This window comes from Carassius gibelio, chromosome A18, assembly GCF_023724105.1.
Source record: "Carassius gibelio isolate Cgi1373 ecotype wild population from Czech Republic chromosome A18, carGib1.2-hapl.c, whole genome shotgun sequence".
NCBI lineage: Eukaryota > Metazoa > Chordata > Actinopteri > Cypriniformes > Cyprinidae > Carassius > Carassius gibelio.
Genome location: NC_068388.1, coordinates 22,617,787 through 22,631,765, shown reverse-complemented (window position 1 = coordinate 22,631,765; position 13,979 = coordinate 22,617,787). Strand labels below are relative to the sequence as shown.

Sequence of the window (13,979 nt, the reverse complement as noted above, 5' to 3'; positions counted from 1 at the left end):
CCTATCTGTCCGATCGCTAGCATTTTGTTTACTTAAATGGGGTGTCATCTAATTTATCATCAGTAAAATATGGAGTGCCACAAGGATCCGTCCTAGGTCCCCTTCGATTTTCAATATACATGTTGCCCCTTGGTAATATTATTAGAAAATATGGAATTAGCTTCCACTGTTATGCTGATGATACTCAGCTATATATCTCAACGAGACCAGATGAAACTTCCCAATTATCTAAGCTAACAGAGTGTGTTAAAAATGTAAAAGATTGGATGACAAATCATTTTCTCCAATTCAATTCCCAAAAGACAGAGATATTAATTATTGGACCAAAAAACACTACACAGAATCTTGTAGATTACAATCTGCAACTAGATGGATGTATTGTTACTTCCTCTACAGTCAGAAATCTGGGTGTTATATTAGACAGCAATTTGTCTTTTGAAAATCATATTTCCAAGTTACAAAAACTGCATTCTTCCATCTTAGAAAAATTGCCAAGCTACGAAACATGTTATCTGTTTCTGATGCAGAAAAGCTAGTTCATGCATTTATGACCTCTAGACTGGACTATTGTAATGCAATTCTAGGTGGTTGTCCTGCTTCGTCAATAAACAAGCTACAGATAGTCCAAAATGCAGCAGCTAGAGTCCTTACAAGGTCAAGAAAATATGATCATATTACCCCAATTTTACAGTCTCTGCACTGGCTAACTATTAAGTTCCGTATCAGTTACAAATTAACATTACTTACCTTTAAGGCCCTAAATGGTTTAGCTCCTGCATACCTAACTAGCCTTCTACCACGCTACAACCCATCACGCACCCTAAGGTCACAAAACGCTGGACTTTTGGTAGTTCTTAGGATAGCAAAGTCCACTAAAGGAGGTAGAGCTTTCTCACATTTGGCTCCCGAACTCTGGAATAGCCTTCCTGATAATGTTCGGGGTTCAGACAGACTCTCTCTGTTTAAATCTAGATTAAAAACACATCTCTAGAGATGAAAGAGATGTGTTTTTAATTTACATCCCGTGGTAACTAGGATTTACACAAGCTCCAGTCTGGATCCAAAACACCTGAGAAGAGATGATGCTGACCCTCAGAGGACCCCAGATGATGCTAACCTTGAATCAACAGAACTAGCAATTATTGCTACATGTGTGACTGCATCATATAATAACTATTAATTAATAATATTGATAGTTCATCGTCTAGCTGACTACGTCTTGTATTATTATTATTATTATTATTTTTTCTAAAATCCTGTCAAACATGCACAAACTACTAGCTACTACTAAATATTGTAGAAACATAATTTTCTGTAAAGTTGCTTTATAACGATTTGTATTGTAAAAAGCACTATACAAATAAACTTGAATTGAATTGAATTGAGATAGCAATAAGAGACCGGAAAAGTTAAATGTACATATAAGGAACAGCTGGAGGACACATTTGTAACTTATTAGGTCAGTTGGCAACATGATTGGGTATAAAAAGAGTCTCTCAGAGTGGCAGTGTCTCTCAGAAGTCAAGAAGGGAAGAGGATCACCAATTCACCCAATGCTATGGCAAAAAATAGTGGAGCAATTTCAAAAAGGAGTTTTTCAGACAAAAATTGCAAAGAGTTTGAAATTATCATCATCTACAGTGCATAATATCATCCAAAGATTCAGAGAATCTGGAACATTCTCTGTGATTAAGGGTGAAGGCAGGAAAACCATACTGGATGCCAATAATCTTCAGGCCCTTAGACACATACAGGAATTCTACTGCAATGAAAATCACAATATTGGCTCAGGAATACTTCCAGAAAACATTGTTTAAACATTGTTAGCAGTTGCCGGATAAAAGTCTATAGAAACCATATCTAAAAAAATAAACCATATCTAAACATGATCCAGGAGCGTAGGCGTTTTCTCTGGGCCAAGGTTCATTTAAAATGGACTGTGACAAAGTGGAAAACTGTTCTGTGGTCAGACAAATCAAAATGTGAAGTTCTTTTTGGAAAACTGGGATGTCTAGTAATCCGGACTAAAGAGAACAAGGACACCCAAGTTGTTATCAGCGCTCAGTTCAGAAGCCTGCATCTCTGATGGTATGGGTTTGCAATAGTGGGTGTGGCATGGGCAGCTTACACACCTGGAAAGGCACCATCAATGCTGAAAGGTACACTGTAAAAAATTGTGCCGTTAAATAACAGTAATTTACTGGCAGCAGGGGTGCCAGTAAAGTACTATTAATTTACAGCTTTCAACCATTAATTTAACACTCTTATTTTTTTTCAGGTTTTTACCGTAAATTCTACCATGGAAATTAACTCCACTCTCACTGCTTCAAACAGTTCGAGTTAAAAAGCTAGCATTCCTACAATTTTAGTACTATGAACTTATTTCATCTGAGTCCACTGAGAAGGAATATTTCTTTATATAAAAATGCAAACACTTTAAGTGTAGTAGTAAAATAACTAAATATATGACTCGTACTTAAATCACCGCAGCTCATTGTCATCTATAACACACATATGTGCTGAAGTTCTTAATACAAAAATCAACACTGTATCAGCGACTCCACATTTACTGTCTTTATATAAAGCAGCACAAAATCAGAATTTTTGGCTCATCATTGACTGAAGCACAGGCTCTACTCTCCAGCACAATGGTGAACAACAAAACTACATTAAACTTAACAGATCTCTCTTGTGCAAACACACATTAATACATTTGAGTTCAGTATTTACTCTCATTATCAGTGTATTACTTTGCATAAATTATTTTCTATGGATGTTCACAAATATTTTAGTTAAATTGACTTTTTTTATTATTTGGTAAATCTGTCATTTACATTTTACAGTATATTACTGTTTTTCCTTGACTTAACGGCAACAAACTGTAGAAAAACACTTTTTTTGCTGAAACCATTAATTTACAGCAACAAACTGTAGAAAAACAGTTATTTACTGGCAGCAGGGGTGTACACTTATAATGTGTGCACACTACAGAGTGTTTGAGTAACACTTAATCAGTGAAATTAATGAGATAATTCTGTGATTAATTGATGATTGAGCATTAGTGATGGACACCTGCTATTAACAAACAGAATCACTAAAGGAAAGAGAAACACAAGAACTACAAATGACTTCAGCCACAGCATTATATGAAATCAATTGAAATAAAATAATTCATCAAATCTCTCAAGATCTGATTAAACACCTAAAACAGCTTCACCACATTCACATTACTAACCAGACTGCCTTTATTTCTGTCAGATGTCTACAGAAGATCTTATTGAGAGTTAAATAGGTTGAGGTGTTTTTTTCACTACCATGATGGAGATCAGTGTTTACTTTAGTTGAGCTCTTGGACGTGACTTTTCAACAACGAAGGGTTTTTTTTTTTTGCTACAAGCTGTAACAATACATCTTTGGAACTTGTTACAGCAAGAAAAAAAGTCAACAGAAGAAAAAAAAAATCTGGTATTGTTGTTTATAGATTACAAGAGTAAACACTATTATTTCTGATCCAATCCCGTGTCCCTTCTCTTATTGAATATTGATACTACAGCAAAAGAAGGAACACTGCTGAGCCATAAGTTAAGACTGTTAAGAAAATTTACTCATTAAAAAAAAACTTTGCTGAAATTTAGACAGAAACATCAATAATCAGCATATGAATCACAACAATGGTGACAATCCACAAAATAAATAAACAGATAAGTTCTGAACATTGCAAAACATGCTACTAAAACTTAAGACAAATGCAAAATTATAAGCACATAAGAATTCAAGAAAATAAGTGAACAATTCAGGGGCATAGTTTATTCATGCCGCTATGCATGCTGTCATGGATGAGTTTAATCCTGTGCTGGTACCCAGCATGCATTGCTTCATGAACCTTTTGATTGTCACCATTGTTGAGATTCATATGCTGATTGTTGATGTCTCTCTATGAGTGTTGCAGACACTGCTGCCCAAAATATTTACAACTAAAACTGTCATTAAATCCATATGTTCTGGTTATCACAATACTACTCAATCTCGTAAATTTGAAGAAACAAAGAAGTTGTGTAATTCACTCTCAAATTTCAACACCAAATTAATATTTGATTACTATAGCAACACTTTAAGTCAGTCTAATAGATCACGCCTGACAGAAACAGCCATAATCCCTTGACCATCAAAGATAATATTGCTGGAACAGATGTATCATAAAGATACAAATATAGCAATGAAACAAAATTTTAAGTACAAAAGTCAAGGGTCAGGAGCCCAACTAAAGCAAACACTGATTTCCACAATGGTGATGTCAAACGAAACAGTAAAATTATCATCTAAATCTCTGTAATTCTCAATAATCTGATCTGATAGAAATAAAGTCAGTCTGGTTAGTAATGAGTGAAGTTGGTAAAGCTGTTTGTTGATCGTTTAAATCTTCAGTTGATTTAATCTAAGGCTGTGCCTGAAGTCAGTTGTATTTCATGTGTTTGTCTTGTTTTTTCCTTCTTCAGTGATTCTACTCGTTAACAGCAGCTGTTGATCAGTGTCTGAATTCACTCATTACTGAAATGGCCATACTGCAGTCCAGAACTTTCACCCATAGAAAACATTTGGTGCATCATAAAGAGGAAGATGTGACAAAGACCCAAGACAGTTGAGCAGCTAAAAGCTTGTATTAGACAAGAATGGGACAACATTCCTATTCCTAAACTTTAGCAACTTGTCTCCTCAGTCCCCGGACGTTTGCAGACTGTTATAAAAAGAAGAGGCGATGCCACAAAGTGGTAAAAATGGCCTTGTCCCAACTTTTTTTAGATTTATTGATGCTATGAAATTTTAAATCAACCTATTTTTCTCTTAAAATTATACATTTTCTCAGTTTAAACATTTGATATATCATCTATGTTGTATTTTGAATAAAATATTGAAATTTGAAACTTCCACATCATTGCATTCTGTTTTTATTCACAATTTGTGAATTTTTGGAATTGGGTTTGTATTTATTTATTTATTTATTTATTTTGTCGTATGATTTAAAAATATGTAGAATGCATTAAGGGAGGGAAGGGGTGGCACCGTGTTGTGTGTGTTGGCACAGTGGTTAACCAGAAAAATTAAAAATGCCATGTCATGCCGAAACCGTTGCAGACCCCGTAGCAAATAGCATGTAAATTGTTTGTAACATGTCTGTAAATTGTTTAACACTATCTTAAATAAAGCATTATTTGTAGGTGTAGACCAGCTAAAACTCACCACTTAAACCAGCTAAGACCTGCCAACCAGTTTCGGATGGTTTTAGCTGTTTGTTTGTTTTGTTTGCAGGGAAAGTGAATCATTTTATGAAACAGATGATTCAGTTGATTCAAAGTTTTAAAAGCTAAATTTCTCCCATACAGCCCTGGAAGGTGAAGTTTAATCGTTAAAAAATATTTCTATGCCAAAAAAGTATTAATGTGTAATGGTGTGTAAAATATTGATGAAAATTTCAATTATAGGTTCTTTGCATGCCATGTTTAAGATCACATCACATTCACTAAATGATAAGGCCTTTGTGTGGTTTTAGATGTTTGTTGATAACTATGAGAAAAACTGTAGTTTGTCTGCTCATGGTAATGCTCATGCTTTGCGTGATAATCAGTGAACTGCTGTTTCCTGTCGTAGATTTATTTCAGTTAGTAAAGGCTGCCCGTTTTTTTTGTCTGTTGCAAACTTGAAAAGCTATTACTCCTTTAAAATGAAAACAAAAGTTTAATTTATCAATATTTAGTTAGTAAATTATTAAATTTACTCAACATTTTTTTATATATAAAAGTATCTTTTATATGGTTTGAAATAAACTTTAATATTTTCTTTCATTATATTACAGTGTTAAATGTATATTTTTCATGTGTCTTTCTGCAGTTTCATTATCTTCACAAAATCTTCTTTTTTTATCTGCTACCTTTCTCTACTGTTATATTTGTAACATTATGTGAAAGCATGTGTAAGTTTTTATCAACCATATTAAAGACAAACTAATCAAAACACTCATCACAGCCACACCAAGATGTGTGAGCTGGGGATTTTACCATAGTTCAGAAGCCTTGGATCTTAATCTGCAATAAAAGTAGTAACATATTCAGCTACAGTGTAACATTTAAAGATACTTTTTTTTAAATTTGGCTCTTTGTATCTTTTGCTGGTTTCTTGCTCTTTCTGATGTTTTCATTTCTTTAACTGGGGACTTGAGTTTATTGCACAGCATAAAATGAATACTAAAATCATGTCTGAACCCTAAACATGTAGTATAAAAAATGAATTCATATATTGTTTAAATAAATTAGAATAACATTTTACTTCTTAAACCACTTAAAACATAGATTGCAACATCCTTCACTTTCTCTTATTATGGTAGATTTTCTGTCGATGTTAAATGAGTTGTATTGGTGATAATGGGCATGCAGATGTTACTAAGTGATGAGCAGTTTTCTGCTGAGACACTGTGACTCCACCACAACTGAAGCAAGGGCAGGCCATTCTGTGTTGCTGTTTATTCTCATGAAAAACTATTTAAGGTAAACCATAATATTATTCCTTCAACTTTAGATTCTGCCTATGCTTCATGGGAAAACAAAGGGCTTGTATATTTTTCTGATTTATTTATTGATGGAGTTTTTGCAACTTTTTCTGATCTTTCAGTAAAATTCAATAAACCACAATCTTTGTTTCGATTCTTTCAAGTACGTAACTTTGTTCAATCTCATTGTCCTTCTTTTCCAGTCTTGCCTGAATCCTCCTTATATGAAAAGTGTCTATTACAGAAACACAGGTCTATATCCGTTTTATATAATTTAATTCTCCCTTACACTCTCCCTTCATCCTTTCGGTTTAAACATCAATGGGAGAAAGAACTCGGTTTTAGTTTGGAGTCGGATTGGTGGGAATTAGCTGCTGGTAAAGTTAATTCTTCTTCATCCTGTGCCAGACTGAGTCTTATTCAATTTAAGGTTTTTCATAGAATTCATTTTACAAACGTCAAATTAAGTAAGCTATTTCCAGATGTGGATACCACTTGCAGTAGGTGTTCTCTGGCTCCTGCTGATCATACCCATATGTTTTTTTCTTGTTCAAAACTGAAAGATTTTTGGTGTTCCTTTTTTGATACTTTTTCTAAAGTCTTGAATATTTCCATTGAACCATGCCCCCAAATTGCTATTTTTGGTCTTCCATCAGATTTAAATAAATACACAAAGTATATTGATTTTCTTGCCTTTGCCTCACTGATAGCTCGCAGACGAATTTTACTGCACTGGAAATCTTCTAAATCTCCTCCCACTTTTTCATGGTTAGAAGATTTGTTGTCTTTTCTATATATTGAAAAAATTAAGTTTTTTTAAGAGGTCCTCTGCTTGACTTTGTCAAAAATACACCACTTATCTTTACTGACTTATAACATGTATTTTTTATTTTCTGTGTAGTCTCTTGTTCATTTTTTTTCTGACTTATTTAATTCTGTATAATATTCCATTTTTATTTTTTTATTGAAAATGTACTTAAGTTTTATTCTCCTCCTTTGGGGTGGGTGGGGTTTGGGATTACTGAGGGTTGTGACTGTTCGTGTTTGTGTCCACCCTTAGTAGTTGTTATTAGAAAAATGGAATGTATACAGTATATGTATTATTAGTGCTCTTTCATTGTGTTCAGTATATTCCAATAAATAAAAAAAATAAAAATAAAAAAAGGTAAACCATAATATTTGTTTTGAAATTTAAATTATTTAATTGCAAAATTGTTTTTGTCCAAACAGACAATAAGAGATGCTTAGCTATATGCTGTACATTTAAACTTTTTTACATACACAGCTCATCTCAATGTTTGCTGCAGATCTTCTTGTGTTTGTCTCTATTCTATCAGGTTGGTTAGGTTTTTCTTCCTTGTTTTCAAGTTTAACAATCAGAAAGATAATTTCATTCATTTTACACATTGATTATTTTGATATACAGTGCAATGGCACACACACACACATTTATTTTTTTAATCATTAAGTCTATTTATAGCACATTTGTATTCCATCTGCTTGCTGTCAGTCAGCCCTGGAAGTATCGATCCCCAAATCCCTCAACACCACCAGTGGCTCTTGTCTTCTGATTCCTTGTCTATTCAACATTTCAAAGGAGAGAGAAAACATTCTTGAAAGTTCACCAGAAGTAACATGGAGACGAGGATCTCTGTGGTCACTCTACGACACGGATGGTTTCACCATCGATCAACGTCAGAAGGAGCCTGTGATGGAAGTGGTGGGTGACCTACGAAAGAAAAACTGCACTTCTGTCATGAGGAACCTCACCAGCCTGCATTCAGATCGTTACTTCTTCAGGATTCAAGCTGAGAACTTCCAAGTGACTGAAACAAAAGCTGTGCACATAAATGTGTCAGGTAAGGCAGAGCAAATGTTTTAATAATAAACCAAGATATTACCAAAAACAAGTCTTTGCAGTGGCATCAAATCTTTGAAAAAAAAATATTAGTAAACTATAGATATACAAATTTATTGAGTTCAATTGCAGTAACTTTGCAGTAACTTTAACATTCAAAATGCACTAAAACGCTACGGTAGGGTTGCACGATATTGGAAAAATATTTTCAATATTTAGTTTTTCTGCCATATATATATATCACAGATGATCAAGTTAGATGCTAACCTAATGTGTTGCTGGTAAGTTATGTGTTAATGTCTGTCATTTAGAGATTTTCCCATATTTTCCTGATATGAATCCCATGCATTAGGTGTGTTATATATGTTTGTATTCTTATAATAGTTTCAAAGTGTTTTCTGAAACATATAAGTGCAAATGTCGGTATTTAAATAATATAATTTTAATGAATTAATGAAAATGAATAAATAAAAAAAAGGATTGTTTAAAGCCATGGTTCTCAAAGTGTCAGGCCCCCTCTAGTTGTTATGCAGGTGAATCACTAAATTAAACTAATTAATGTTAATACATTTTAACTTAATCTTCGAGTACGTTTTTTTTTTTTTTGCACATTTAAGTATGTTACAGTTAAAGTACAGTACAGTTTTTGTAACTTTTGTTACATAATTAAATTAAAATTTTTAATTTAAACTTTTTTTTTTCATTTACCTGTGTATGTAAGCACAATTGTAGTGTTAATGTTTAAACTGTATTTACCATGGTAAAGTGTCTGACAACAATTAATATTCTTATTAGAATAAAACTGCCTCATTTTTTAACTGTAGAGCTGTTACTGAATAGTTTGGCCTACTACGCTGCTGAAATGTATTGTTGGTCATTATGGTGGAACTTAATATTTAATAACAAATATTTTCTGAAGTGGTACTTGGTATAAAAAGTTTGAGAACCAGTGGTTTAAAGAAATGGTATAATATGAAATCCTGCTTTTAAGAACTTTTCAGTAAACCATTTCTTCTTTCCCCATGTAGAGTCATCAAGGATCCAGCTTGTTCTTGAAACATTGGTAAGAAATTGTTCATCTGCTACATTGCACTGTCACTTCTGGTAGAGATGCTTTGACCTTTTGTGATAGGTTTTGATTGTACTTAGTTAAATAAACATCTACTGAATTAGATTTTACTTATTTTACTACACTGTATTGCTAGTGTTCTGATTAAAACAGTGTAACTGGGGGCTCTGAAAACACTGCTTGTGAATAATTTGTTAATATTGTACATTTTCATCTGAATACATTAAATAAGTGTTTAATGAATAGTGTTGTCCACTTTGTTTCCAACCTCACTGTTACTGAACTGTAAAGTGAAAATATTGTGTGATTTATTTTGCATTCAGTTTTCAGTGAAATATATTTCACAATATCAAAGTTATTGTGAAACATTGTGAACATAACTCAATGGTTAAATCTTATGTGCCCTCCAGAAGTTTGCACTCTGCAAGTGAACGACGCCTTGTGGTGCCATCCCATAGAGGTTCGAAATCACTCTCAAGGACCTTTTCCTGGACTGTGTCCAGCTGGTGGAATGACCTCCCAATCTCAATCCGGACTGCTGAGTCTTTACTCATTTTCAAGAAACATCTTAAGACTCATCTTTTTCACCAGAACTTAACCAACTAATGCTAGCACTTTTCCTTTTTTTCTTGTCTTTCATATTAAAAAAAAAAAAAAAAAAAAACCTGGCTATGCGTTCTGTACTAGACTAACTGAGACTTGTCATGGCACTTGTCCACCTGACTGCTTCTGTTGTTCTCATTTGTAAGTCGCTTTGGATAAAATCGTCTGTTAAATGATTAAATGTAAATGTTTATACAGGACGGTACAGAAAGTGCACAAGTGGGAGAGAGTGGAGGGGATGGAGTCAGAAAGGACCTAGCGCTGGGACTCTTTCAAGGATCACCCGAAGCACAACCACACTGTATGCACGAGGCTGCTGGTTCTAACATTTTAGAGTCTCCTTCGGTAGAAATCTCATTCTGCATTCCCCAGTCTCACTCATTAGGCTATATGTTTCTGTAAATGTTGACGTTGCATTGTGTACCTTTTATTGAAAGTAGCCCACTTTTAACTGTTTAGACATGCCTTCATTTTTAAATTTGCAATGCTTGAGTTGGAGGCGTGATGCCGAAAGGGGTGTTTGCAAAGGTTGTTTAAAAACATGCTTTATTCTTATAGTTCCACACTAGGTGACAGTAGTAACACAGAAACAGCCTATACTCCACCTTTAAAACATGCTACTTTTCACTTTTAACAGTTCCCATGGTTGTTCTCATCAGAGAGATCATGTTTGAATGCATATACAGGGTTAATGATGCAGTTGTCCTCATCTTCACATGGTTTTGACTGAAGCTGCTCGCTTTTCACTGCACTTTGCAGAAACATTGGTGCAAACGTTCTGATCTTGGCTTGTCTCCTGAAATGCATTGATAAATGAGCTGTGAACTTCTTATTCTGATATCAATGATACACTCACCATAGTGTACATTCGAGTGACAGCACAGTACTTAGTTAGTTCTATTCAGTGCTTATTAGTTTTGACATTGATACTCTCTCTCTATTGATGAATAGTTGATGAAACTCATTTCATGAAAAACATGCCATGGCACAAAAGATACTTACACTTCTGATCGGTTCTTTACACCTGTGTATACCAAAACACGAATGCATTCTCATTTATCTCAAAAAATGTATGAAATACTTTATATCATTTACATTTCTGGCAAGATCTTACCTTCTGTAAGTCATAGAAATAAGAATGGCAACAAGTGCAAATTTAAACAATAAGAAAACTCCCAAAATTGAGAGGAAAGTTGTGAAGGATATGCCTGCAAAAACAAAGAGAACAGACAAATATCAAAATCATTGCTTTTGTGCCTGTTGAGACACATCACGTTTTATATGTTTAATGTCTCAACATAACTAATAAAAATAGTTTTTTCTCACGTGCTAGGGCTCATTTTTTAAAACTCAACATCTATAGTCTCCAGCACAGACTGACCTAGGACAGTGATCTGTAAGTTTGTGGAGTTCATTGCACCGTATAGATTCTGTGCCTCACAAATGTATTCCCCAGTGTTATCACGGGAAGTAGTGAAGGAAATCACATGTGAGATGCCCAATTCTTCCTCTAAACCTGCTCTCTTCATGAACCACCTGTGGACTGCAGGAGGGTTGGCTTTACTTTGACAGGTGAGGGTCACATTATCACCAAGCCAGACCAAGTCTGTGAAAGAGATCCATGTTTCCTTCGGAGGATCTGGGGCAGGAAAAAAAAGAAACATATTGTGTAGGCTATTTTCAAAACAAACAACAATAAAAAGAAAAAAGCTGTGTTGGGTTAAAATCTCACACTCCACACTGAGGATGACCATCTTGTGGCTGAGCAGGGGTCTGTCCTCTCTGTGTAGATTTTGAATAGAAACACAGTTCACTTTCAGCTCATGATGGTGTAACAATGGGATGAAATTCAAGATGGCAGAAACACTCTGAGTCCCATCAGCGTTCATCTGTGTCCTCTGTGTTACGTTACCACCTAATGCAGGATCCCAGATTACATTTGGAGGGTGACTGGGGCAGGGAGCGGGAACAGTGCAGGTCAGATTCACCTCCTCACCCTCCCTGAGCACCGGCACAGTCACATCCGGCTCAGCCAAGGAATCTACCAGAATATTGAGAGGAGAACGTAGTAATGGTATGGTACCCATTCACTGCAGAGCATTAGGTTTTAATATGAATGCAGCCTAAATCATTTTCAACTTTGTATGCAGATACACTTCTGAACAAATTCACCCCACTAACTCTAATTCATTATTTCTACACAAATCTGTTCAAGACATCTTGTGAAAATTCCTATATATTTTTAATATCACAATCAAGCCCGTCGCGACAAGGCAGGCAAACCAAGCAATTGCTTGGGGACAACGACTGGTTAAGAATAAAATGCAACGACACTGTGTGAGCGCCCCTTTGATCGTCAATGCAGTAACGTGTAATGACACTGTTATCGTTATCAGTAGTCGCTGACAGCAGCCAGCCAACTTGATCTCTGCAACCGGTAAAATACAAAACCTCCTCCCCAGCCGGCACATGACCGACCTTCAATGTTGAAATATGGTTGAAATAAGGTCAGTTGAGGTTTCGACGTTGAAACAACGTTGATTCAACGTTTAAAGCTGAATGGTTGAAAACATCCAGCACATGACCAACTTTCAATGTTGAAATATGGTTGAAATAAGGTCAGTTGTGGTTTCAACGTTTAAAGATGAACTGTTGAAAAACTTCCAGCAAATGACCAATTTTCAACATGATTTAAATTAATTAATTTATTATTTTAATTGCATTTTAAAATATTTTAGTCATCATACCTATTCTAAAATCTAAAGGTATATGTTAAATATTATCATCATTAACAACAATAAAACTATATACATTTCGCTGCTTTATCACACTGAAACAACTCCCATTGGTAGTTTTATGTTATTACTTCTATCATGATTGGTTAATCTGGCTGTCATTCAGGAAAGTGGACAATGAATCGGTTCGCGCCTTTCTAAATTAAAAAATATGACCGTTATTGTCGTCTTTCTGTGAGTGAGGCGGCTAACTGTGAGTTGCTGCTCGTTATAACTGACTGCTCGGTCGGTCCCGAATTATTTCATATTTGCCTGTACATTTTTTATTTATTTTGAGTGAATTTGAGTCGTGACATGTCAATGGAGAACAAAAACTGTGAACACAAGAAGGGTCAGGTGTTCAGCGAGGTCCTGAAAACATCCTGCAAAATGAGGTAAGAAAATCGCTAACGTTATCTTTATTATCTTTTGAAAATAGTAAAGTATTACCAGAGTTTACAAATGGGTAGTTTAAAGGACATGTAACCTGCAGATAAATAAATACCCGTGTGTCTATTTTTGCATTGCTTTATCACAGACAGGGCCGTTTGAAGGAATTTGGGTGCCCCAAGCAAAATGGACATAGAGGCCCCCTGACCCCCGCACGCACGCAAAGCCTACAGGAACCATAGCATAACCATACAGTTTAAGTTCCCCCACACTTTATATTAATAAAAAAGGTTTACAGTGCAAATACTGCTTGAAAAAATAGTTTGGTGGGAATTCAATAGTGATTTGCACTGTTTTTGTTTTCTAATAATATGAGAGCACACACTTATCAGTTTAAACTTTGGGCTGTGCAGAATATCAGCTATAATTATAGAGCTTGTGGTACCTTGGCTATAAAGAGGAAACATCAGCACTGAGAAGTGATGCATCTGTTGATGTTGAGCACGAAGTTGAAAATAATTAGAAAAAAAAATCTGAAATTACCTGTGAAGAACGTTTTACCATTTCACTATTACTATATTGAAAGAGGTCACTATTAACAGCTCAGGGGTGCGTTTCCCAAAACCAAGTTAGATGGTAGACACTTTATAATAACAATCATTAACAGATGGTAAATTGATAGTTAATTAATCTTTAGTTAATTGTCATTTAACTGTTAGCAAACAGTATTTTTTCTTATTATAA

General features: G+C 34.8%; 2 protein-coding genes across 2 annotated transcripts in view; both read right to left on the bottom strand.

Moving 5' to 3' along the window:
- Window positions 1–13,979, bottom strand: part of LOC127934249 (N-acetyllactosaminide beta-1,3-N-acetylglucosaminyltransferase 2-like) — a 43,026-nt gene that overhangs the window by 18,349 nt on the left and 10,698 nt on the right. The gene's annotated exons all lie outside the window — the stretch shown is intronic.
- Window positions 11,371–12,158, bottom strand: LOC127934422 (myelin-associated glycoprotein-like). Its single transcript, XM_052531797.1, has 2 exons — window positions 11,804–12,158; window positions 11,371–11,710 (listed from the first exon to the last, which is right to left on the bottom strand). The coding sequence occupies exons 1-2, from the start codon at window positions 12,156–12,158 to the stop codon at window positions 11,415–11,417; spliced, it is 651 nt and encodes a 216-aa protein (XP_052387757.1). The 3' UTR covers window positions 11,371–11,414.

Bases quoted from the DNA above. Each gene is read 5' to 3' on its own strand.
- LOC127934422 (XM_052531797.1), bottom strand. From the start codon at position 12,158: ATGGGTACCATACCATTACTACGTTCTCCTCTCAATATTCTGGTAGAT. The intron at 11,711-11,803 runs GTGAGATTTTAA...TTCCTGCCCCAG, and splicing joins GGTCATCCTCAGTGTGGAGT to ATCCTCCGAAGGAAACATGG.